The 25,905-nt window shown below is 46.2% G+C and overlaps 1 protein-coding gene across 4 annotated transcripts in view; it reads right to left on the reverse strand.

Moving 5' to 3' along the window:
- Positions 1–10,208: 10,208 nt before the first annotated feature.
- Positions 10,209–25,905, reverse strand: part of Dcaf5 (DDB1 and CUL4 associated factor 5) — an 88,728-nt gene continuing 73,031 nt past the window's right edge. For 3 of the 4 annotated variants that reach the window (XM_008764782.4, XM_006240279.5, XM_017594145.3), the window contains exons 8-9: positions 21,193–21,320; positions 10,210–14,613 (exon numbers count right to left, since the gene is read on the reverse strand). In XM_008764782.4, the coding sequence (XP_008763004.1) occupies positions 12,847–14,613; positions 21,193–21,320 (1,895 nt within the window). In that variant the 3' untranslated portion in view covers positions 10,210–12,846. Of the gene's footprint in view, positions 14,614–21,192; positions 21,321–25,905 lie in introns of all 4 variants that reach the window. The other variant, NM_001100718.1, reaches the window with a different exon arrangement.

The raw sequence follows: 25,905 nt of genomic DNA on the forward strand, positions 1-25,905 counted from the left end.
AGCCAGCGGCAGAGACATCTGGGACAATACAGAATGACTGTGACCCTGAGTTGGGACTTGTGAGAAGGGGGGATGGGGGGAGAGCTAGACCTAGAGGCCAGGAGGAGGGAGGGTACAAGAGAGAAGAGTCAAAGGGACCGGTTTAGCAAAATGGCCAGGTTATTGAAGGAGGGCAGCTGGGGGAAGGGTAGCCCAGTCCCTGGGCTGGAGAAATTTAGGGTAGGGGGCAGGGCATGCCAACCGTACCCTGTAACAGGTAGGGACTGAAGTTTAGGGGTGGGGGGAGACGGGGACACGAGGCAGCCAGTTCCACTTTCATATGTTAATGGCACCTGAGTTAGCCACTTGCCCTGGGTTTGAGACCTAAGGGTTTCCCGCCGCCTCTCACCGCTAGTATCTTTAGGAACCAAGATTTCACTCCGACTTCAAAGGCTCCTGAGGGGAAACTGGCTTCTGTCATCTCTACCCAAGGACAACAGTTGCACCCTGGGTGGCTCATGGACACATCCACTCTGTTTCCACAGGAAGGGTGGTGAGGAATCTGTTGCAGACTTTTCTCATCTACCTACGTTGTTAGGTTGAGAGAGATGAGCATTTTCCCAGGCTGGATAAAAGGAGCCCCTGACAGACACACAGGGGAAGGCGGATGCCTTCTGTCAGAGAGCCACTTCATTTCCTGGCTGGCCACTGCTTAAACTGGGTTTCACACTCTTGTTCTCAGGACAGCTAACTCAGAGTCATTCTGTCTTCGTTTCTCAGCTCTCAACACTACCCGACATACAGGATTTCAGCTATGATTCTGAATCGACCCCTCCATGTTATCCCTTCTCCAAACTCAAGACTGTCTATTTTTGGCTGTCTGTTTGAGGGGCTGGTTAGGTCTGGGGTTGAGCAAACATCTAGCAGGTTCTGCCTATGGGATAGGGCAGAGTGCTAGAAGTTTTTCACGGTTCCTTATTTCCTATCCAAATTGCTCCTGGTGTTTCATGCTCATTTCCTAGAAAGAAACTGAGTCATCTAACCAATACTGGTGCTGATCAAAGAAAATTCATCATCCTCCAGCTACCGCTGACTTCTGGTCAGGTGGCTCTGTGTCTCTTTCTTGTTCCATTGTGAAGACGGCCGAGGCAGGTATGATCGTGAGATTCTGAGGTATCAGAGGAAGTACTCTGAGAGCAGATGACAGAAGTTCCCAATCCTCCCCCCAGCACCCCCATGGCCTATGTCAGTACTGAGTTCCTTCCAGGAACCCTTAGCCAATCTGGTTTTCCCAAGTCTGAAGGGCCAGAGGTAACCATGTGCTATTGGGGTGCAATGGCCCTTAGGCAGGGTCAAGGTAGGTGAACCTTGCCCAGTTCCTGTTTGAAACCAGAAGCATGAAGAGGAAGTGGCCAAGGCCGATTCACAGGGATTTTTCTCTTCCTTTCAATTTTCCTTTAAACATGTTTTACTGAGATAGTTTGAGTGCCCTAAAATTTAACCATCCAAAGAACACAGTTCAGCATTTGGTGAACTCTGTAAACCTGGCTGGCTTCGAACTCAGAGATGCATCCATCTCCCGAGGGCTGGGATTAAAGGTGTGCCTGGCGTTATAACTACATTTTAATCACTTAGCACTCGCTCCCCATTTTCCTCTGGGCATTTTCATGTGACATACGGAGTCAAGCAGTATGTGATCTTTGTGACTGGCACCTGTCACAACAGGTTTTTAAAGTTCACCTCTACTGAAGCATAAATCAATAATCTTCTCCCTTCCTCTTCCCTCCTGACACCTCTCCCCCTTTTCTAAAATGGTCTCATGTAGCTCAGGCTGGACATAAACTCACTACACAGTTGAGATCAGCTCTAAACCATTAACCCTGTGTCTACCTCCCGAGGATGAGGATTTTGGAGTGCACTACCACAGCCTGCTGTGTGCTCCCCCCCCCCTTTTGGTGGCATAATAACCCACTGTGTCAGTTTACTGTCAATTGAGTCATCCACAGCTAGCAAGATCTGTATGCAATTGTGAAATCCCTTCTTATGTGATCCACCCGGTCTGGCCTCACGTGGGTCTCCGTTCTAGTGTCTGTGGTGGTGACTCCCTTTGTTTTCTATGGTGCAGATAGATGTGTATTCTCCTTTTATGCATATGTTATATCTCTTCTTCCTCTTCCTCCTTTTGGTTTTTTTAAGAATGAGTTTCTCTGAATAACAGCTTTGGCTGTTCTGGAACTCACTTTGTAGACCAGGCTAGTCTAGAATTCTCAGAGATCTGTCTGCCTCTGTCTCCTGAATGCTGGGACTAAAGATGTGTCACCAAGCTGGGCTTTTTTAAGTTTTTTGAGACAGGGTCTCACTATGTAAGCCTTCACTGGACCGGAACACTATATATAGGCCAGACTGGCCATGAACTCAGTAAAGGTCAGCCTGCCTCTGTGGGTGGCATGCTGGGACTAAAGGCTCAGGATGGCATGCCTTGCCCTTTACATGAAGTGTTCATTTCCATACATGGTATTGCCTTGGCTAGTAGTCTGTATTTTTCCCTTCACTGACACGATCCATGTTGCCATGAGTCTGTCTGGTCATTCTTGCCAATAACTGTGCAGCCTATGGGATTTGGTTGCTCCCACATTTTACATATCTACCCCCCTGCGGGGGATGAATACCTGTTGGTCGCAGCTCTCTACTACTGCCCGGAAACCTACAGTGGGCATGCAGGTAGGTGTTCCAGGACCAGGTAGGAACATCTAGAACACATGTCCAGGAGTGGATTGCTGTCTTAATGTGTGCTCACCTCTGTTGATGTTGTGAGAAGTCTTACTCTTCCAGGTGGACTATAAGACTGGGGCCAGAGGGACACAGAACTGTTCCCACAATTCCCCACCCAGAAACAGCAGCCAGGACACGTTCTGTGCAGGTCTACATACCTCCGAGTCTCCTTGATGAAGTACACCTGGCTATTGAATAACAGTTCTATCCCCTCTGCACCCCCCGACCCCCGTGTGTGTGTGTGTGTGTGTGTGTGTGTGTGTGTGTGTGTACAGAGGTGAAGAGGGCCACATGGGCCACAGTACATGTGTAGAGGTCAAAGGCCAGCTTTGTGGATCTGCTTCTCTCCCTTCGCCATTATGTGGATTCCAGGCGTGGAACCCACTGAACCACCTTGCTGGCCCAGGCCCATCTCCTACAACTCTCACTAATTTCCCTTAAACGTGCTGGCCCTATTGAGTGAGGTTATTCTTTATACCTCATGGATTAGAGTTTGCAGGGGTAACTCCTACTTCGAGAACTTGCTTGTGTTTTGGGGGTGCAATGACCTGTAATCCTGTTTGTGTTTTGTAACTGGGGGGAAGCCACAGGAAGGAATGGAGACCTCTGCTGGCACTTGGGAGACCAGGGAAATGGGATCTGATGGGAATCTTTCTTTTTTATTTAGAGATTTATTTTATGTATCTAGGTATGTGTGCTCTATGTGCATGTACACCACCTGCATGCCAGAAGAGGGCATGGGATCCCATTATAGATGGTTGTGAGCCACCATGTGGTTGCAGGGGATTGAACTCAGGGCATCTAGAAGAGTAGACAGCACTTTTAACTGCTGTCTCCAACCCCAATGACAATCTTAACCTATGAGGGCTGTTAGTTTCCCAGGGAGACTCAAACTGTCCTGGGTAGAGGATTCTCTTGAGAGAACTCCTAAGTTTGGGGATGTTGGTTCTTCAGGCAAAGCTGAGAGTCATGTGGGCTCCTTAAGGATTCCACTCAGAGCCAAGCAATGGTGGCACATGCCTTTCATCGCAGCACTGGGGAGACCGAGGCAGGCAGATCTTTATGAGTCTGAGGTTAGCCTTGTCTACAGAGCCAGTTCCAGACAGCCAGGCCTACACAAAGAGAAACCATGTCTCAAACAAAACAAAAGACTCCACTCAGCTACAGTGTATCCCTCTAACCCACAAAGCCTCCTTAAAGGCAGAGGAGTGTCTGAGAAAGTCTTAGGCAAAGACTCCATTTGTGTGTAATGGGAATCTCTTTGTCCTCATTTTGGTTTCATGAGTTTGCTTTTCTCCTAACAGGCTTATGAAAGTGAAAAGCAATAAGCCTGCTTGACAGACCACAGCCCTAAGTGAACAGTCGGTCACCAGTAAAGTCACTGGAGGCCTGCTGGCAGCCAGGACAGGAAATGGTAGCCATGGTGCCTAGCGCTCCCCCAAGCTGCTGCCATTTCTTTCCTGTCAAAGCTTCTGGTTTTCTAGATGCTTCTGTGGCCCACTTTACTCAGAAGTGTTTAGGAAAAGAAAGGAACCGTGATTTCGCAATGCTGAGCTTCCTTTGCATGTGTCCTCGCATAAATGCTGAGAGGGAAGATTGAGGGATGGTATTTTCAGAATCTCCAGGACCCTCCACCTCTATTTCTTGTCAGCACTTTGCTTCACAGCAGCATCACAGATGGTGATGGCCAATGGGTCATCATCAGACATAATTGTGAGCATACGATAGGTGGTTTTTGTAACCAGGAGAGGCCCAGGACTATAGAGCTCAAGGAAGCTTGTCCGTTCCCTCTGCTGGAACTGAGGGGCAGCAGCAGCTGGAGATCAGTGTCTACCTAGGAGTGGGAAGTGACTCAGAGTGGTGTGAGGCGGGAGACCTGGAGCTGCTACAGATGCTCCTTTTCCTTTTCCTCCTTCAGTTCCACTGAGGGAGGGCCTATGATGTCAGAAATCATACAGCAAGAGATGCCTGAGAAACTGTGTAGCACAACCACTCCTGTGCCTCATTCCCAACGAGGACTGACAGGAAGGGAGCACCTGTTAACTCTGCAGATTTCCCCTTGTCTAACTTTTCTACAACCTGAGCTGGCTGCTGTTGGGGCTAGGAGAGGGGGAGGGGAGATGTCTATGCACATGCTTGAGGAGGAAGAGGAGGCACTAATGGCACTGATAATGTCCCTTTGTGGCCTGGCTATTCCCCGTGCTAAGATTGTCTGAGCCCGTTAAGCATGTGACCAGCCAGTTAAACTGGTTGTATGGAGTTTGCCATTATCCTCAGAGCCTAGATCTTCTAGATTTTGAAGGTGGGAACTCGAGAACCTGAGGAGAGTGGAGATTGGATTCCTTCCTGTCTGCCACGGCCTTGTCCCAACCCTGCAAGAGTCCATCGTCTGTGGTTTCACGAGCTGATTCCAACTAGAACAGATGAGCGAGTTATCCTAAAAAAAATTATAGCTTGGTAGTCTATTTTTTTTTCCCCCAAGACAGGGTTTTTCTTTGTGATTCTTGCTGTCTGAGAACTCACTCTGTAGACCAGACTGGCCTCAAACTCAGAGATCTGCCTCCCAGGGGCTGGGAGTACAGCTTGGCTTTGTAAACCTGATCTCCCAGCAACCTGACTCTTGCACAGAAGATCCCAAAGTCACACTTGCCTTGTCTTACCAGCATCAGCCCAGCCTACCCTCCCTTCATTCCAAGTAGAATCCAACACCCTACCCTTCTCACTTGGAGGAGAAGAGGTTAAAGTGCAGGGTTCAGCAGGTCCAAACTGTCCCCTCAGGAGTGACTTATCTCCCAGTCCTAGAAAGGGTTTGCCTACTGGACTCGAAACCAGGGGAAGAAAGTCAGTAGATACAGCTGCTGACTGGACTTAACCAAGCTCCTGAGGGATACAAGTGGTACCCACTGAAGCAGTAGGAATTCAGGTTTGTGACATCTCCATAGGTCTCTCCAGGGGATACTCAAGCTGGGGGTGCTCCCAGGCACTGACCTTTGTGCCGGCCAACTCAACTCTTCCCTGACAGATGCGTGGAGTAAGATAAGAGCTGAAACCAGCATCCACCTTTTGTGCTGACCCATCTCTCTGAGCCAGCTTAACCGTCAGTGCCACAAAACAAACAAACCCACCCCAAAACCATGAAGGACGTGAGCTGCAAACTGCTTATTCCAGCTAACTTGAGAAGACTCAGTGTTCCAGAAGAGAGTAATGATTGGACTTGCCTCTGGAAAGATTCCTTTCCTCATCGGGCCTTTCTCCTTAAAACAAAACAAAATAAAAACAAAAACAAACAAAAAAACCCAGGGTCATTCTATGTAGCCCTGGCTGTCCAGAGACTTGCTGTGTAGGCCAGGCCAGAATGCTGTCTGCCTCTGCCTCCAAAATGCTGGGATTAAAGGCGGGTTGCCACTACATGCAGTCATCAGGCCCTTTCTTGAACTTGAAGGGTCTTTTAGTCTCAAGCCCAGGCATGCTTTAAGCCTAAATAGTCAGGCTTCTATTTTCTAGTTCCCAGCACGTTGTGACTCTTCTCATACAGCCAACCAGAGCTGGGAATGTGGTCAGAGGTGCAAGCTCTTGGGTGTAGGGGGAGGGTGTCCCAAACTTGTCACTCTTCTTTTGCCAAAGCTTCCACCGAACTCGGCATGCCTCTATGTGACTGACAATTTGCTATCCCCTACTATTGCTGTATGTTGTGATCCAGCCCCGGTCACAATTGGTAAGAGTGAGGCCACTAGGAAATGCCTGCAGGAAGCCAGACCACGTTTAGGAAGCAGTGAGATCAGTTAATCACCAGCCTTAGTGATCACCAACTGGAACTTGATTTTCCACCTTTGTAATGGGATGGAAGGGACTGGTGAGGGCCCTTTCCCCTCTCCTGTGGGGTCAGCTCCAAAGTGCTTCTTAATGTTCTGCCTGTCCAGTGCCTTGTCTGCTCCACGACAGTGTTCTGACCTCTGTTTGGGCAGATGTGCTTTACTTGAAACCATTTCACCTTTGAGTGTAATTCTATTGCCTCTTTTCCACCAGCAACGCAAAACTCTCCCCTCTCACATTTCTCTGCCCTCTCCGAGACCCACAGCCATGCACCGGGCTCCTTTACCAAGGCAGGCAGTGAACTTGATCTTTTCTTCCTTGATCTAGTCAGACTTCCTTGTTGGTTTTTATGGTTTAGCCCCTCCTCCTCCCTCCCTCTCTCTGTGTCTCTGTCTCTGTCTCTCTCACACACACAAACACACACACCCCTCAATCAATCCTGCATAGAAAACTGGTTAATTCTTCTTTGGCACATGCAGCACTTTTCCATGCTTCCCCCTTTCCAGATTCTCTTTGGTTTGGCCCAGCACCAGGTCCAAGAACTTGACCTCAGAAGCCCAGAGAGCTTTGGTGTCCCACCTCTTAAGGCTTAGGTCTTTTTCCAGTATATATTAAGATTTTAGTTTAGTAAAATTTGCTGCCCTTTATCTCAACCTTTATAAGTTTGTTGTGAGCAAGGATCTATGAGGTTTCTATCAGCCATATCTGGCTTTTAAGCTTCCAGCCTTAGGAGATGGCACTACAAGGGTCAGAGGTCTAAGATCTCCCCCAAAGGCTCCAAAGCTAGCTTCATGATGTCCATGGTAAAGGGGATACCTACTCTTTTCCTGTGGCTGTAGGCTGAGACTTGCTGGCAAACAGCATTCTTTCTCTGGAGGATGTTGACTACCCATATACCTTTGAATTGCCATCCAAAAAGCCTCCTAGTGGTGCACATGGATGTCAACTCAACAAGCACAACAAAAGAGAGGTGGCAATGATGGTAAATACTTGTGTTCCCTATCGTGTCATCCTCAGGTATGTGCCTTATTGTACATGGTGTTATTTTACATACACACATACATACTGATCCTAGGTTGGTTCTCTCAGACACACACACACACACACACACACACACACACACACACACACACACTCCGAGTCTCTGAGTAGTTAGTTGTATATTTGCCAAAGATCTTGGCTCATGGACCAGCTCTGTTGGGCACCACAGAGATGTCTGAGTAGAATCTAGAGAGCCCTCTGATCCAAGCTTCTGGAACAGAAGAAGCCACATTTTAAAGTTAAAAGGACCTATTTGACAGTTCCCAGGAGTCTGGGGGAATTGCCTGAATCATGTTCTTTACTCAGAACCAATGTAGGCTACACTTATTACTCAAGTTTGGTGCTATTTCCGCTCCCAGGTCTCTTAGGAAGATAGGAAAATAACTTTTTATTTAAGGTGGTGTCTTGGAATGCCTAGAAATGCTGGAACACACTGACTCTGAGACCCTGAGAGGACAGGGTAGGGGCTAGGGAGGTTGCTCACCAGTTAAGAGTGCATACTTCTTATGAGGTGACCCGCAACCTGGAAACTCAACTTCTAGGGGGATCTGATGCCTTTGGCCTCAGTGGGCATATTCAATCACATGCTCACACTCATACGCATAATTAAAATAACAGGAAGGGACATAAAAAGGTAGGGGCAAGTCTTCATTAGTCACTAACCAGTGTGGAATGGTCTGTACAAGTCTATTACTCTGAAATCCTGCCAATCACCACTATACTCGCCATAATTATTTATGCTGTTGTTCTGATTAGCAATCTTTTCCCTCCCTTTTCTATGCTATTTATGGATTCTAGAAGTTTTTCTACACTTTTCTTGACTTCAGTGATAAAGTTGAGAATAAACTTGAGAGTTTTGTTTAGTGATTGCTCTGTTTTTCTTTTCCTTTTTTTAAAAAGTATTTATTTATATGAGTACACTGTAGTTATCTTCAGACACATCAGAAGAGAGCATCAGATCCCATTACAGATGGTTGTGAGCCACCACGTGGTTGCTGGGATTTGAACTCAGGCCCTCTGGAAGAGCAGCCATTGCTCTTAACCACTAAGCCATCTCTCCAGCCCCAAATGTTCTGTTTTTTCAGTGCTGGATATTAAACCCAGCACTGCTTGAGACATAGCAGGCGAGCACTATATAATCACTGAGTCCCATCCCCTGACTAGCATTTGCCAACATATGGATCAAGGAAGCTGTTGACACTATTGAATACTCCACTTCTTCCATTGCAGAATCTTTCAAATCTTCTAAACTACCAGATGTCTTCCCTTTCAATTCTCCTAGACAACACAACTTCCCTTCTGTCCAAGGACTTTGTGGGCAGCTGGGTATCTTAGTATTTGTCTTTCTCTAGCCTTGGTGGAGTACTGACAGGCAGATAAAGGGAAAGGAAGCCAGTATTCTGTACTTCTGCTGGAATAGCCCATGAGCTCAGCAAGGAGTCATTTCCCAACTCAGACCTTTTGAAATGCCAGATGATGACTTCCTCACGGTGGGACAGGCTCTAGAGAACTCTTCTACACATTGTGAACTGAACGGAGTGGCTCCTCCTGCTTGCGCACTGCACAGGTCTCTTCCCCAGAGTCATTTTTGCCTCTGAGTTTCTACCCTGAAGAAGCATACCTATCAGCAATGAAATACAACTAGAGCCTGGATAGGTCAGATTATCATTTACACTGTCAGAAGCACTGGATCTTTGAAGACAATAAAAATCAGCTTGATTATCCAAACTCAAGATACTTTATTCTAGTATTAATGCTGAAGGATGAATGGCCATTCTGACTGGAATAACTCCACTACAGACCCACACAGCTTGCCAAAGGCTAAAGCTGGGTGTGATGGAGTGTGCGTGCGTGTGCACCTGCCGAAGCAGGATTATAGGCTAACTAGTAAAATCCTGTCCTAAAAATAATACAGGAATGGTGACTTACATTTGGAAACTTAGCCCTCGGAGGCTGAGACAGGAGGACTGTCAGTTTGAGACTAGTGTGGGCTGTACTATGCCACTGTGATTTTTGTCCTGCTCAGAGTCAGGAGTGTGACTGCACCTTGGTGTTTCCCCCATGGCCTACAACACGGTTGTCCTCAGGTTGAAAGGGAAGAACAGGCTTCCTCTGGAAGTATGCTTTCCTGACAAGAATCTTGGTTGATAGGAATGTTTCAGTCTTCTGCATTTTTTAGGAATGACATAGAGTTTGCTGTTTTTTACTGTTCTCTTTTAAAGATGTCATGAGAAGCATCATGGCATTTGGAAGCACCAGAAAACATTGGTTGGGGGAGGGCTGATGGTGGTTATCTCTGCAATGTGCAATTCCAACTAATAAAAATGCCACTTTCAGGATTTCACTATCCCGAGTGCCATAAGCTTGGAGAAGGAGGCCAAGTAGACACAGCCTCCCCTACCTTTCCTTTTATTGTCAGATGTGACTTTTGTCTCAATATTCAGAAGTGACATGACCATCGTCAGACATGGAATTTGTCTTCTAGTCTTCAGTGTGGCTTTAAATCAAGTTTCCAACTGGACAGAAATTAAAACAGCAAAGAAATGAAGGAAGAGGGTGTCTAAGCAACCATGTCTTCCCAGGAAGAGAAGAGGAAGCAAGGGGGAAGTGATTAATAGGTTTATTTGCATATACACAGAGAAGAGTCAGCATTGTTGGGTAAGAAGAGGCAGGGCTGCGAAGAGGTAAGGCTTCAGCAGAGGAAGGCACCTTGACAGACAACACGAGACTCCTATTAAATCAGCACAGTTGCAAACTTCATTTGCCTCAAGCCAACAGCTCATTGAACTCATATATCAGTTGAGAATCATTTACAAAACCAGGAGAGAAACAAAGGGAAGAGCAACGGTCTCACGTCCCTGGACCTGCCACTCAAAACATTATGTACAGGGTGCAGGAACAAAATCCATCTGATCAGTGCCCTCTGCTGCTAGGGAAAACAGACATCATGGGGGAATTTGGGGATTAAAATGTCTTCAACATGGGAGGCCTGGCTTCCACAATGGTTTAGGCAAAGGGGCTGTGAAGTAGTTCTGGCCAGGATTCCAATACCAGGACCACACAACACAAGAGCTCTGAAGTGGGTGTAGACTGGCTAAAAGAAGCATCCCTTTCTGTCCTGCTCTGGTCATTTTTTAGGGCCCATCTCCTGACAACCCAAACTTATGGCACTGGTAGCATCCTGCAAAGGATGACCTTTATCGGTGTCTACAGTTACAAACTAACTGACTTTTTGAATGTTTTTGAATACCCAAATGAGATAACTTTTAGCAATGAAAGACCACTCTTGGCATTTGGAAACTAATTATCAATAGCTAATTTTGCTTTCTTTTTCCTCCAGGAAGATAATGTGAATCTATCTGATTAAAGTAAAACAGAACAGAAGAACCAGGTAAGCTGACTAAGGGGAAGAGAGACACACACTGAGTGCTTATAACTCTTTTTTTGTATATAAAGGATTAAAAAATTCCAATTTAATAATTTTGAAAAAGCAAATGTAAAATGACTTGGGCTTATAAAACCAGAATTTACAATTATCTGCGAATAGTCAAAAGGTAAATCATAGAACCATTTTGATTACAAATCTAAAGTGATTCTAAGGTTGGTTACAGAGTCACTGTCCCGCTCCCCAGGAAGAGTCCAGCAGCTGACTGTATGCACCCCCGCCCTACTCAGGCGCCTTCCTCTCCTTTCCAAACCGTGCTTCTACACTTCAGCCACACACACAAATACTAGGCACATCTCCCTTCTGCGAAGCTCAGAAAGATGACACACACCCCTGGCTCTTACCAAGCGCCTTCCTTTACAAGGGCCCTGGCTCCCAGCACTGAGGGGTATCCATTCTTCAGCCTCCACAGGTGGTCTTCTCTTGGTCCATTCCAGCAGGACAGGTCCTCCTCAGAGAGGAACTGGGGGTCCGTGAGGCCACGGCTGCCTCGTGCTGAGCCCTCCCTCTGTTGCCTAGCACCTCTGCACCCAAAGTTCCACTTCTGCCTTCCTCTTGCTTTACCATCTACACCAAGACACTGGAGCATCCTTAGGTCTTCCTGCCTCGCACGACCCTTCATTGACAACTCAGGGACTACGATCACCACTACACACTGGAAATGTGATATTTTCTTCTCTCCACTGTTACCTACTTCAACAGCACAGAATGTCTTCTGGGAGCCAGGACACACAAACCAGAGACTTCTCTCCATACTCCCTGTCTCCTAACAGAAGTTACTATTCTGCAAAGTTCAGGTGGAACCCACAGCTCTGACTACTCCACACCTGAGGGAAGGTGCTGGCCCCCATTTCTGACTGATAGATTGGCACTGGATTAGAATACAGTACCACATTCTGCTCTTCACTACAACTCATTAGCATTCTTCTATTAGAGCGAGGGGACCTTTCTTCTTTCAGTATGCCTGGACTCCATTACCTGGAGCCAAGGAAGCACCTGCTGGCCTTGAGTGCCTCTTAGGAACCCAGCACCTAAATGATTAAAGTTGTGTTGTCCACTAGTCATTGTACGGGCACCTCACAGCACGTATCATAGCTCTGCCCCTTCTGTACACAGCGACACTACCAGGATCTGAGCTCTAGTGTCAGCCTCTTATTAGCAAGAGCAACGTTCCACTTAGAGCCACAGTAAATGCTCAGTGATATGTGAGCTGGAGAAAACATGGAGCATTTAAAAAAGGAACCATGTTTTCCTCTTCAGCACAGCCAATGAGCTGAAGGAAGGCCTCTTTCATCTGCATCTCCTTTCTGCTACATAAATCCACAAGTCACTGCAGCACACTCTGATCTAAGAGACACTCTGTTACGACCAGGACACCATGTCATGTGAACAATGAACAGGTGTGACGGCAAAAGCTACAGATTCACAGGTCTTTGCTGATGGACAGTTAAAAGAAAGGTCTCCTAAGACAACAAGCCCACATGTGCCGGTGGGCACACACACACAGAACAAGCCGAATGTCCCAAGACGGGCTCATCGTAACAGAACCTGCACAGGGATGCTATGCTACATCTCACTAGAGAAGAGCTGCTGGCAGTGCTCTCAGCAGAGCACGAGGCAGTGCCAGCTAGACATCCGACCACTGGTGAGTGGCTAACAGAAGGAGCAGCAGCAGACACATTTCAGGCCCTGGTTTTATGTGCCTTTAATACTTTTCCTTTCCTCTGTGTTCACTAAACAAGAAAAATTATTTTGTAAGGCTACTTTTTGTAGCTTTTGTTTTCCCTTTGTATTTATCATGTTTTTAATTTCTTCTCTGAGGAGGAATTCTCTGAATCTGTGTCTTCCAATTCAATTCGGTGCCTTTTGAGGCCACTTTGGCCATGAACAACCTTGCTGCTGTCCATGGCTGAGGGGTCAGTGGGGTCCTCTCTCATTCCAGCAGTTGAGGTCTCACAGGCCATCTCAGACCCACAACAATCTTTGTGTAGGAGTGTCCCTGTCAGGGATGGGCTATCATGGTCAGTGTCTAGGTGTCCTGGGGAAGAGCAGGCCACTGACTCCAGCTCCCCAGAGTTCTGCCCATTGTTGTGGGGGTGAAGGGGTCTGGGGTGCAAGCGTCCATTGTTGTGGTTGGCACAGACGGTGTCAGGGCTCCTCTCCTCACTGTCATCAGACTGGGTCCTGGGACAGTTGCCAGATGCACTGTTGAGAGTGGAGCCCGATGCCTTGGGGACAGGAGGGGAGGATGGCTCCTCAGCCCGACTGCTCAGGGCCTTGCACAGAGCCTTTCCATTGAGCTTCTTGGTTTCAAAAGAGTGTTCCAGAGAGCCACTGTTGTTAGCATCCTGAGAGGTGCCCTCTGGCACCTCTGCCCAAGGATGGCCGCTGTGCTCGTGGCTTGCACCGCTGTTGGGATTTCTAGCAGACGTCCCTTCTTTGCAAGCATCACTGCTGCAGCCCTCAGGAGACTGGTCCTGGCTCCTCTGGGTTGTGGCTGTTAGACAGGCTTCCTTACTGGAAGAAGGGGTTGGGTTGTCTTTGTGGCTGGTTCCTGCTCTTCCTTCATCTGCTTCCTCTGTCACTAGGGAGGTTTCCCCATCTTTGTTATTTGAGTAAGAGATGTAGGAGTAGCGGAGCCATTTGTAAGCTTTATAAATCTTACGCTCAACTGATTCCATGTTGGCAGCTGGTGGTGCCCGGCTTGGCTGAATATCCAGAGTGGAAGTGCTACGCTCAGGGGAGGAGTTTGGGGAGGAGGAGAGGTCATCTACCTTGATCTGTGGGTAGTCGTAATTGTCCTCTCCAATGTAGGTGTTGGTGGATTTGACTGGAGCATTGGGCCGCTCTTCCCGGGCTGTCTTCTGTCGCCTCCGCATGGCGTTTCGCTGCCGGGTGTTGGCTCGGCGTTGGTTCAGTTCTTCTTCATCCTCAGAGCTAGTGGAGCTGCTGGAACTGCTAGATCCATCCTCAGGGCTGGGTGACCGTGGCCGAGGGAAGAGATCTGTGTCCAGTTCAGCCTCACAAACATTCTCTTCAGAATCAGACTCATTGGACAGGGCCAGGAGGCGTTTGTCCTGATAGCGCCTCAGAGCGGACAGGCGCTGCTGTCGAGAGGCCGCATCCTCACATGTTGGCGTTGCTGGGGTTGATACCACTGCACTTGTGGTGGTGACTCGCAGGGGCCCCAGGTGGAAGGCATTGTCAGCAGACTCGTCCACTGTGGGAGGTGGGGAGCGGGGCAGTGAGGCTGAGGACTCCGAGTCAGTGTAGCCAGAGCGCTCACTGACGCCCGCATGCAGCTGAAGGATAGTACTCTCGCTGAGGTCACTGTCTGAGTCTGAGCTCCAGCCCTCGATTTCACGGCGCACCAAAGAGTCAAAGAAAGCCATCATCCGGGGGTCTTCCTGGACCGACTGGTTAGCGTAGTCGTGGGACAGGCCACTCCCACTGTTCAGTACAAGGCTGATGTACTCTTCATGGGTGTAGAGGCAGCGGGAATCATCTTCAATCCGACCATCGAGGTCTCCTGTACATCCTGGCTGCTTGTATGGGCTCCAGATCTACACAGAAGATGAAAGACAAAGCAACCAGGATTGAATGGGACGTGCTCAGTAGCTGGCCATGGTAAAGACCACTAAAGGTCTCCCCCCAGATCACTGTCATTCTAAAGTCACAAAGCAACTTTAAAAACATGTTCTTTACAGGTACAATGCACTCTTGTAATACTAGCACTTGGGACTAAGGACGGAGGTCTCAGGGACAACCTGAGCTATACAGCCAGAACTTTTTTGAAAACAAAACACAATCCAAACTCTTTAGTAGACTGGCTCTTATAAACTGTTTATCAAAAGTGTGGCTCTCAAAGGTCAGTAAAAGCAGTTTAGCGCATAGAATTAGACTTGGATGCAGAGACCTAAGCATGTTTTTAGATGGATACACAGATATTATCTCTTCCCCCTTAAGTCTTCTGTCAGTACATTTAGAAATTGTAACCTTAATCTAAGAGGACGGGTGAAAGATGACATGAATATTAGGCAATGTAATTTTAAAAATTTTGGAATATTGAAGCTATGCACAGAAAAAGTTTTTCCAGAGTGAAAATATTCCTTGCCAGGCATGGTGGCACACTTCTGAGAGGCAGAGGCAGAGGCAGGCAGGTTTCTGTGAGTTCAAGGCCAGTCTGCTCTACACAGCTAAGCTCCAGGGCTACATTGTGAGACCCTGTCTAAAAAATACCAACCAACCAACCAACCACATACCCTAAAAAGATTTCAGCCTATAGCCCCACTTCTTCCAAACAACAGTATTCTATTTTTAACCAATGAGAATTACTCACTGATGCCTGACAAGAATAGACAACTGCCTACACTGCACTCCCCTCTTGGACATGCAGGCCTCAGTTACCCAGGAAACTGGGTTCTCTTAACCAGGGGTTAGCTGCTGGCCAGCTTCAGGGGTAACTCTGCTAGCTTCAGGAAGAGGTGAGACACGCTGCCCATGGAGGGTGACTGTAATGCCATCCCTTACCAGGTCTCTCCCCGGTGGTTACGCTTGCACACTCACAGCTGCAAAGTTTAAAGTTTAAAACTGGAGTTTTAAATTCAGGCGTTTCCCCAAAACCTGAGCTGGACAGTGGTGGTGTGTTATGCAAATCAAGGTAATTGGGATGTTGATACAAATGAGAAAAATCAACTCCACCTGATAGCTAGACAGGTCCAAGAACAGCACTGAGCAATTCAGTTATGCCAGCCCATAGCCGTGGAACCTTGATCGAAGTCCAGTCACTTTCTTGCCTGACAGGCCAGTGCCTATCTTTGGATGGCAACTCACTCAGAGGACAGTATCCCATCCTCCCCCATTCAGTTTCTCTGAAGCAAACTAAGAGCAAATTCACCCCCTAGGAAATGTCCAAGGCCTCCTACCCCACTACATCTTTCTTGGCTATCCCTGAAAGGTGGCCTCTGACAAGATTTCCAGATTGCAGGAGGCTGATGACACCTAGGGCTAGCCACTCCTCAACACCAGCAGCCCTGATGCGCTCTTCTCTCAGTCTGTTTCCTTCCATGCCAGGACAGGGTTGATCCTGAAGCTCCATTAAGAGACTGTGGCTCATTAAGTCACAGGATCGTGCACTCGAGGCCGTCAGCACAGATGAGACATGCTAACGCGACGCTAACATATAGTAAGCGTAGAGCAAGCAGCAGAAAGCGAAGGGAGACAGTTAAATTCTCTGTGACAGCTAATGCTGGAAAATATTTAGGCAACACAACACTAGAGCTACAGACCACCGTCTCTGCAAACAGATCCTGAGGATAGAGGAGTTTGGTGGAAGGAAGGAAGCTGACATTAGGGTGCTTTTTTCCGGCCTCATTCTTAATTCTTAGCCAAGTGTTTCATTTTCCCAGTTAAAAAAATAACAAAATGTCATTAGCCATATTCCCTAATATGAAAAAATGTTTTTCCTAGAAATATAAATCCACTTTGAAATCCACTTTGCTCACAGAAATGGCCTGACTACTTTATAAGCCACTTTTTAAAATTAAAAATTTTATGTAGCCTACCTCACAAACCACTTTAAAATTAAAATTTTATTTTATGCATTTTAGTGTTTTGCCCACATTAGAGGCCAGAGGAGGTAGTCAGATGCCCTGAAACTAGAGTTACAGAAAGTTAGGAGCAACCATGTGGGTACTGGGAATTGAACCCTGGTCCTTTGCAAGAATAGCCAGTGCTTTTAATCACTGAGCCATTTCACCAGCCCCTTGAGAAGCCATTTTTAAAGTTCTAATCTCCCAGTCCCAACATTTTCTCTTCAGAAATAAAAGTCAATTTTATTTTGGCCCTGGAAGGTGTCAGGTTAAGCTAACTGTGTATTCCTAAAGTTCGGGGCAACAGAGTAAGACTGGATCAGGAGGCAGCAGACTTGGGAGTGCAGACTCCTAGTTGAATGGTGACCCTGGGTGAGGCGTGGCTCCTCCATTCAAACATTGAGTTAGATGGACTTTAATGTAGTTCTAAGACTCGGAGCAAGACAGAACTTCCCCCTAGAAGTCAGTGTTTGTTTGAGAGCAGTACAGAGGAGCAGAAGCCTGTGTCCCACCATTTCCCATAGTCCTAAGCAAATCCCTTCATCCTGGAAAGCCTCCACTTCTCAACCATAGTTATGAGAGTGATAACACGATGTAGGCTATAGCCAGGCATTAATGAGCATGTTGCTTCCTCTTTAATTGGTGGTTGAGCCTGACAGCCAGAAAGCTTTAAGACCAAAGTGCTTTAGCTGGCCATCAGAATTACTGACCCCCATTACCCTGCCCAGGACCATTACAAAGAATTAACAAGCTGTCCATTTCTTTTTTTTTTTTTAAGATTTATTTATTTATTTTGTATATGAGTACACTGTAGCTGTCTTCAGACACACCAGAAGAGGACATCTGATCCCATTACAGATGGTTGTGAGCCACCATGTGGTTGCTGAGATTTGAACTCAGGACCTCTGGAAGAGCAGTCAGTGCTCTTAACCACTGAGTCATCTCTCCAGCCCCAAGCTGTCCATTTCTTTAGATCAAAATCAACCATTCAAAAGTACAGCAATGCTGGGGGGTTACAGAGATGGCTCAGTGGTTAATAGCACTTGCTGTTCTTCTAGAGGACCCAGGTTTGATTTCTAGTACCCACAACACAGCTCAAAATGGTCTAACTCCAGTTCCAGGGAATTCAGTCTTCTTCTGACCATTACAGGCACTGGGCATGCATGTGGTACACAGACATATATGCACGCAAAATGATCATACACATAAAATAATGTTAATTACATTTAAAGACTTAAGGTCAAGTGAATGCAGGATTCATAAAGAAAATGAGAGAACAGAAGTGGGAGGAGCTCCAAGCAAGCAAGCCCACTTCTGTTCTTCTCTTGAAGTCTACAGTTCAGAGGATAACTCAGATAGTAACCTCTATTGAGATTCTCCCAAATGAGAAAAATCCTTCTTTCTAAAGTGCTTTGTTAGCTTGGAAAACACTTGGGAGGCAGTGATAGCTTCAGATTAACCTGGTCTACAGAATGAGTTCCTGGACAGTCAGGGAGCCACTAAGAAAAAAACCGTGTCTTGAAAAACAAGCAAGCAAACAAACAAAAATTTGTCTCCATGTCTTGGGATCCCTTTTACCGTTATTTCTTCTCTCTCCTCCTGGGTCATCAATCCCTAGGGAGACTTGTGTGACCTCTCTTTGTCATCGTGCTCCCCATAGGGGCTGCCATGAGCAGCAAGCACACAGTAGATACAATAAAGAGCTTTGGGGGAGAAAAAGAATTTGCTCCACTTCTTAAGTTTTAGCTATAAACCAACCCTTTCTTTTGCGATGTGTGGGCATTCAGAGAAACAGAGGAACTGTTACGGGTGTGAAAAGGTTGGCTCTCTCAAAGGGGACTCCTTTCCAAGCTGAGAAAGGAGAGTGGACAGAGGGAATCAGATCCCACATGAGCCACTGACCTGGCCCTGTAGAAGCAGCAAGCAGTGAAGTAAATAAATAGCAGGTGTCAGGCCCAGATAAATCCCAGGCAAAGGTGGCAAGCCCTCACAATAGGAGACATATGCAGATTGCAGAGAATTAGGGGTCTTTCAGGATGGTGTAGGCTTAGGCAAGGGTGATCATTCCAACAGAGAGGTGGGGCCAGCACTTAGTTTCAACCTGATCTTTCCCATTGCCTCTCCTGCATTTATTTTTCCTTTCCTTTTTCTTTTTTGTTCTGAGACTGAGTCTGTGTAGCCCAGGCTGACCTGGACAGTCTGGCTGTGTAACTCAGGCTGTCCTGACCTGGGACTGTGTCCTCCTGTCTCACCAAACCCAACTATACTATGCCCAGATGGCAAGTGGGGAAACATGTGAGAAAGCAAAGCTGAGAACCCTAGAGAACCCCTTTGTGTCTACTCTCACTGTGCATGCTCAAGGTTTTAAATGGCCAAGTGTGCCTCTCTGTTCCTATGGGAACCTGGGAGCAGTGAGTTCCACAGCTCAGTCTGGATAACCTCACAAAGAAAACATTTTCTTCTTTTTCTTGAGAACTTGGCCAGTTTCCAACCTATGACCTTTAGAGTTAAGACTTCAGTTGACTTAAACAATATCTGAGGAGACTCAGCACAGAAGCATCCAAGTAGATGCCAAACAGGAATTTCTCTTCTAAAGGAGATGCCCAAGCAGAGAGCGTTCTGAAGGGAATGACGTCAACAGGCCTAGAAAGGGCATGTTTTACAGTGCCAACCTATTAATCATAGGCCAAAGGAGAGGGGAAGCAATGTGAGGGACAGGCTGTTTCAATGACTGTCCTATGAAGGATGACTGATATGGTCTAGTCAGAAGTCTGCTTCCTCTGCCAGCAAGGTGAAGGCTGTGGGTGGGGTAAGATTCTCTCCTGGCCTTCCATATGTTAACCATGTGACAGCAATTTGTAGCTTAAATTTCATTGTCTGCAAATAATAGGGGCTACAGGGTACTCTGTGCCAAATGATATATCTATAATCCCTTCCCAAAGCTCAGATCACTGTGAAGACAGGTGATGGATAACCACAGTGGCTTCCTGGACACGGCAGGGCAACTGCACATGTGAACTCTCAGAGGCAAACGTAAGCCACAGTAGACTCCAGCATGAATAGGAAGGTGCTCCCTAAGTCCCAACCCTAGCTGAGGAGCGCGTAGCAACTGATGGCTGCTGGAGGAACACAGGAAGCTGCACACACCACCTCGCTCTCCTTCCCCGCACCCCATACACATCCAAAAGCACTAAGTGGACTAAATGGCTTAAACAAAACAAAACAAAACAAAACAAAACAAAACAAAACAACAACAACAAAACCCAAAGCACATAAAGTTGGGAGGGGAGAGTGGTAGGGTTAACAGGGCATGAATTGTAAGGGGTAGATTTGATCAAAATATACTATATGCATGTATGAAATTCTCAAACAGTAAAATAAGGAGGAAAAGTACTAAATCATCCCAAAACTCTTCCTTTGAAATTTCTCTCAGGTTTTACTGTCATTTAAAAAATACTGAGGAAGGGCTAGAGAGATGGCTCAGGGGTTAAGAGCACTGCTTGCTCTTCCAGAGGTCCTGAGTTCAATTTCCAGCAACCACATGGTGGCTCACAACCATCTGATGCACTCCTCTGGTGTGTCTAAATATAACTACAGTGTACTTATATTCATAAAATAAATAAAATCTTTACAAAAATAATTAAGAAAATTTAACTATTGTACAAAGCATAATCTCTCTTTACTTAAAAGTCAAGTTATCACAGGTCCTAAAGAATTTATCATTTTATGGGTGCAGACAGAGCTCAGTGGTAAAGTAGTTGCCTTGCATATTCAAGGCCCTGGTATAATCCCTAGTACTGGGTGAGGTAGGGAGACAGGGAGGAAGAGGAAGGGGGGCAAATGTGTGTGTGTGTGTGTGTGTGTGTGTGTGTGTGTGTGTGTGTGTGTGTGTATTTTAAATTTGAAAATTTTCTTGAAACAAGATCTCGAGTCCAGGCTGACCTTCATTAGACTCCCCATGTACGCGGGTATAACTCTGCACTTCTGATGCTCCTCGCTTCAAGTGTCTACACTTGTTTATAGGTATGTGCTACCAAACCCAAACAAATGTACATTTCTGATAAAAATGAACCCATATAAAAGCTTTACAAGTACACTGATTTACTATTAAACATATTACAGTGATTCCTAAAGAAAAGAACTTAAAAAAATCATTTAAAAACAACAAACAAAAACCAGACTCATAGTGTGTAGCCCTGCCTGGCCTGGATTCACCGTATAGCCTATGCTAGCTTACGAGAATAGAGACCTGCGTGCCTCTGCCTCATGAGAGCGGGATAAACACATGTGCACCTGCTCCACTAGTGTTGCGATGCCGCCTTCTAGTGTTTAACCCCTTGGGAGCCAGAGTCTTGCTCGGCAGCATAGCTAGCTTTGGAATGGTGGTTCTCCCGGCCTCAGTTCCAAGCGTCAGTTTATAAGGCATGTGTCACCATTCCTCACTCATGGAGGATTTTGATAGTCAAAACATTTAGATATAAATCCCTAGACACATTGTTCTAGTTTCTTACAAACATTTCTTTAAAAGGACAGACGGGGAAAGTGCCTCACCTTGATAATCTTCTCCACACCAGAAGAGCAGATCATATAGGTGTGGGGGTTAAAGCGGACCTGGTTAACGATGGACCGATGCCCTTTCAGCACCATGAAGGCTCCATTGACCACCCTGCCAAGGCCACCTAGGAAGACAGAGACAAACACAACTGAATGATGACAGGCTCAGTCAGGACACAAACATCTCTGAACAGGGCTGAGATTCTGGTCGACTATGGGAGCAGAATGCAGAATCTTTAGATACGTTGTGGGGACAGAGGGATATGGGGACAGAGCATACGTCTCTTACCAACAGCCTTTATTTAGCCTGTAAGCAATGCCCACACCCACCCACAGCAATTCCACTGTCAATGACCCAAAGATACATAAAACATCAAGTTTTTAGTCTCCACATTTTAACCCAAATGTTGTATTAGAAAAAGCAGTAGAGCAAAATAAGGTTGAATACTTGGGACAAGTCAGGCTACGAAGTCAGGAGCTTGCAAAACCAGGAACATGTGAAGATTTAAATAGACAAAACGTCTTTAATCTGTTCCACTCTCAATTTATACTAAGATGGCATTAGAGGCAAGAAAATAGGATAATGCAGAGAATCCTTCCTTTGCCCTTGGACAACAGAGAATGGAAGACAAAGGAGATCTGGATCACAGTCATAAGAAGCGAATTAAGAGTAGGAAGGAGGGGTTGGGGATTTAGCTCAGTGGTAGAGCGCTTGCCTAGCAAGCGCAAGGCCCTGGGTTCGGTCCTCAGCTCTGGGGAAAAGAAAGAAAGAAAAAAAGAGTAGGAAGGAGGACCAGTGAGATGGCTTGGCTCAGTGGATAACAGCACCACTGCCAGCCTGACAAGCTGAGTTCAATCGTAGGCCTCACACCATGTGGATGCTGTGGCACACAATGAGCACCACGGCCTGGAGTGTGCTACCAGAGTAAGAACACGGTCATTAGTGAACTTGGGCTAGACTCCACGGTTCAATATCCTGGCGATGGTATTCCACCCACACAGGACACATGCACTGCATTCTGAACAAGGCTGCTCTGAGCGGTCACACACAACTAGATACGGCCAGTAAGGCAGAGTGTCAGGCATCCAGACACAAACCAGAGAGTGGTATTTGGCCGGTGGATAACTTTTGCCTCTATCACGGAGGCAAAGGACCATTAAGTATAGTTTCTGTTCCATGTGTCTGCCTCACCCCACAAATACTTTGATCAAAACTCGCTCCAGACATTTCTCAGTATCTCAGAGAAGGAGTGATGACTACAGCAACATGCCTTTCCCCAACTCATTTCTTTTCAGAAATTTTTCCACATTCAGCCTCCCTGGTAAAGTAGGCTGACATGGTGGGATACAGGAGTCTGACCTTGAATCGTGTGCTGCATGTATCGTATCCCAGGATAGGAGTGTAGCCTGACCCATCAATGTCACAATGTCAAGTGCCTAAGGGTGGCATGGAAGGAGGGAAATACGTCTTGGGCCTAAGGAGAGAGGATCCATGGGAACATAGGGCAAACAATCGTTGTCTAGACATAGGGCTCAAAGAATTCCTCAGGAGCACCTTTTAGTTTTACTTTTGCTGCTGCGACTCAGGGGAGAAAGGGTTTATTTTAGCTGAGTCTCACATGGTAGTCCAACACTGGGGCACGTCCTGGAGAAGGACTTGAGACTGGTCATTGCACACCCAGTCAGGAGCAGGAGAGCGAATGCTAGGTTTCTACTCATATACAGTGCAGGGTCCAAAGGGCGCTGTGCACGGCCAGCGGGCCTTCTCACATCACTTAAGGCTAGCCAAACTGTCTTCCAGTGGATGTGGCGGATCACACCTCTCACTCCAGCACTAACATAGTGAGTTCCAGGACCAAGGCTACAAAGTGAGACCGTGTTCAGAAAATCCAGAATAAATAAAAGCAATCTCCCAGAGCCATGCCTGCAGGCCAGTCTCATCTAGACAGTCCTTTACTGAGACTCTCCCCAGGTCATTCTCGGTTAGGCTGACGATGAGGATAACCAGCACGCGAGGCTATGTGTCTGCTTTAGTAGGAAAGGTTGATCCAACAAAATCAAAACACAACCAACCACCACCACCACCACCACCCAAAAAAAGGTTGTATGTACAGCATGGTTCTCTGAATTCTATTTTTTTTAAGATTTATTCATTTATTATATATAAGTACACTGTAGCTGTCTTCAGACACACCAGAAGAGGGCATCAGATCTCATTACAGATGGTTGTGAGCCACCATGTGGTTGCTGGGAATTGAACTCAGGATCTCTGGAAGAACAGTCAGTGCTCTTAACCCCTGAGCCATCTCTCCAGCCCTGAATTCTACTTTTTAAACATCTTGTTCTTGCCCCTACACTGGGGTGGTCACTAGTAAACAAACTGATCGAATCAAGTTATCACAGGTCCTAAAGAATTTATCATTTTATGGGTGCAGACAGAGCTCAGTGGTAAAGTAGTTGCCTTGCATATTCAAGGCCCTGGTATAATCCCTAGTACTGGGTGAGGTAGGGAGACAGGGAGGAAGAGGAAGGGGGGCAAACGTGTGTGTGTGTGTGTGTGTGTGTGTATTTTAAATTTGAAAATTTTCTTGAAACAAGATCTCGAGTCCAGGCTGACCTTCATTAGACTCCCCATGTACGCGGGTATAACTCTGCACTTCTGATGCTCCTCGCTTCAAGTGTCTACACTTGTTTATAGGTATGTGCTACCAAACCCAAACAAATGTACATTTCTGATAAAAATGAACCCATATAAAAGCTTTACAAGTACACTGATTTACTATTAAACATATTACAGTGATTCCTAAAGAAAAGAACTTAAAAAAATCATTTTTTTTAAATAGCCTAAATACAGTCTGCCACTTTATACTAGATATTTATGTGAGGTGGTATGCAAAACATTGATGATTGCACAATCAAAATATCTATCAGCTCTGAACCATGTCAGAGAGTCTCTATGTCTGCAATATCAAAAACTCAGTTACGACTGAATTAGTTCCTTTTGTAAAAATAAACAAGCAAGCTGGGGGTGTAGCTCAGCAGTGCCCACGAGAATATGAACAAGCACATCTCCTCACTAGGATACACACTTGCTTTCACTTTCACACAGACTAAAATTAAACGGATACCAAATAATTGTTTTTTTTTTTTTTTTTTTTTTTTTTGGTTCTTTTTTTTGGAGCTGGGGACCGAACCCAGGGCCTTGCGCTTCCTAGGCAAGCACTCTACCACTGAGCTAAATCCCCAACCCCCCAAATAATTGTTTTAAAACACATTTTTAATAGTTTATTATGAGTAACTGTTTGATTTGTAAACAATGTACCTTTGCTCCCAGGAAAGGTGAAACGGGGTTGCCAGGGGGAAAGCTAAAGACTCCTTGCATGGCAGTATGGTTCTCAGGTTTCAAATGAGTTGAATTGAGGCATGACTGTACAGTTTATGCAAATGATTTATTGAGTGGAGTCATAATCTAAAGACTAATAATGATTATCAAGAAATAAACGAGCACTTACTCAGGGAAAAGGACCTATCTTCCTAAGCTGTTATTTGTTCACAGTTCTGATTTTCTTGGGGCCATCTGCCAAATATGACAGCACTAATTTGTAGGTTTCATTCAAAAGTCAAGGACGGAGACCACAGAGAGGTCTCGGCTGTTACGAGCACTTGCCACTCTTCCAGAGGACCCGGGTTCAGTTCCCAGCACCATGTGGTTGGCTCACAGTCACCCTCGTTCCAAAGGATTCAAGGCTGCCTTCTGGCTCTGTGGGCACCATACACAGCAAAACACTCACATACAAAATACATAAATCTGTTTTGTAAAGGGTCAAAGCTGAGGCTAGGAGATGGCTTACTGTGTAAAGTGCTTGCTGCACAAGTGTTAAGGCCTGAGCTCAGATCTCTAGAACCCATACAATGTGTGATATACAAAATGGCAAATGAACAAACAAAAAAATAAGACCTTGTCTAAACAAGGTGGAAGGTGAAGACTGACACTTGAGGTTTCCTGACTGCTATACATACACAGTGACACACATGCACTCATGCACGCATGCATGCATGCATGCATGCACGCACGCACGCACGGACAGTAAAGTCAAAGCTAAAGGTCCAGTGTGGCTGTCTTTCATGAGAAAGGGATGCTAAAGATGGAGAGTCTATATATTCTCTTATGTATTCTGCTATGGATTCCAGAAAACAAAGAAAGAATGGGTCATCTCATAGAATCCCATAAATGTTCACTGGGATCCAAGTGACTCAGACAAAACACGCTGCTCAGAATCCAAAGACCTTTCTTAAATGCCCTGGTAGTATAGGTATAGTGGGGTTCCTGCCTATGAGCCTGGCAGTTGGGAGGTTTAGGTATGAGGACTTATACAAGCCAGGCCAGCTAGAACTACTAAAGACCTTGTCTGTAACAACCAAACAAACTAACTGGGCTGGGTGTGGCAGCAAACATCTTAGTCACTAGTATGGCTAAGGCAGGGTGATTACAAGTTCAAGGCCAGTCTGAACAACTTAGTGAGACTGTCTCAAAATAAAATATAGGTGGCTGGCGATGTAGCTAACTGGTAGAGCATAGTGCATTTGCCTAATTCAATCCCTAGAACAGAAGGGAGGGGTATAAACCAAATTGGTTTTTGCTTTTCCCTCCAAATTGGGCCAAATGTTCTCAGAGAAGACAAAGGGCTAAACATTAAAGTCCTAATTTCT

Source organism: Rattus norvegicus, chromosome 6, assembly GCF_036323735.1.
Source record: "Rattus norvegicus strain BN/NHsdMcwi chromosome 6, GRCr8, whole genome shotgun sequence".
NCBI classification, from domain to species: domain Eukaryota; kingdom Metazoa; phylum Chordata; class Mammalia; order Rodentia; family Muridae; genus Rattus; species Rattus norvegicus.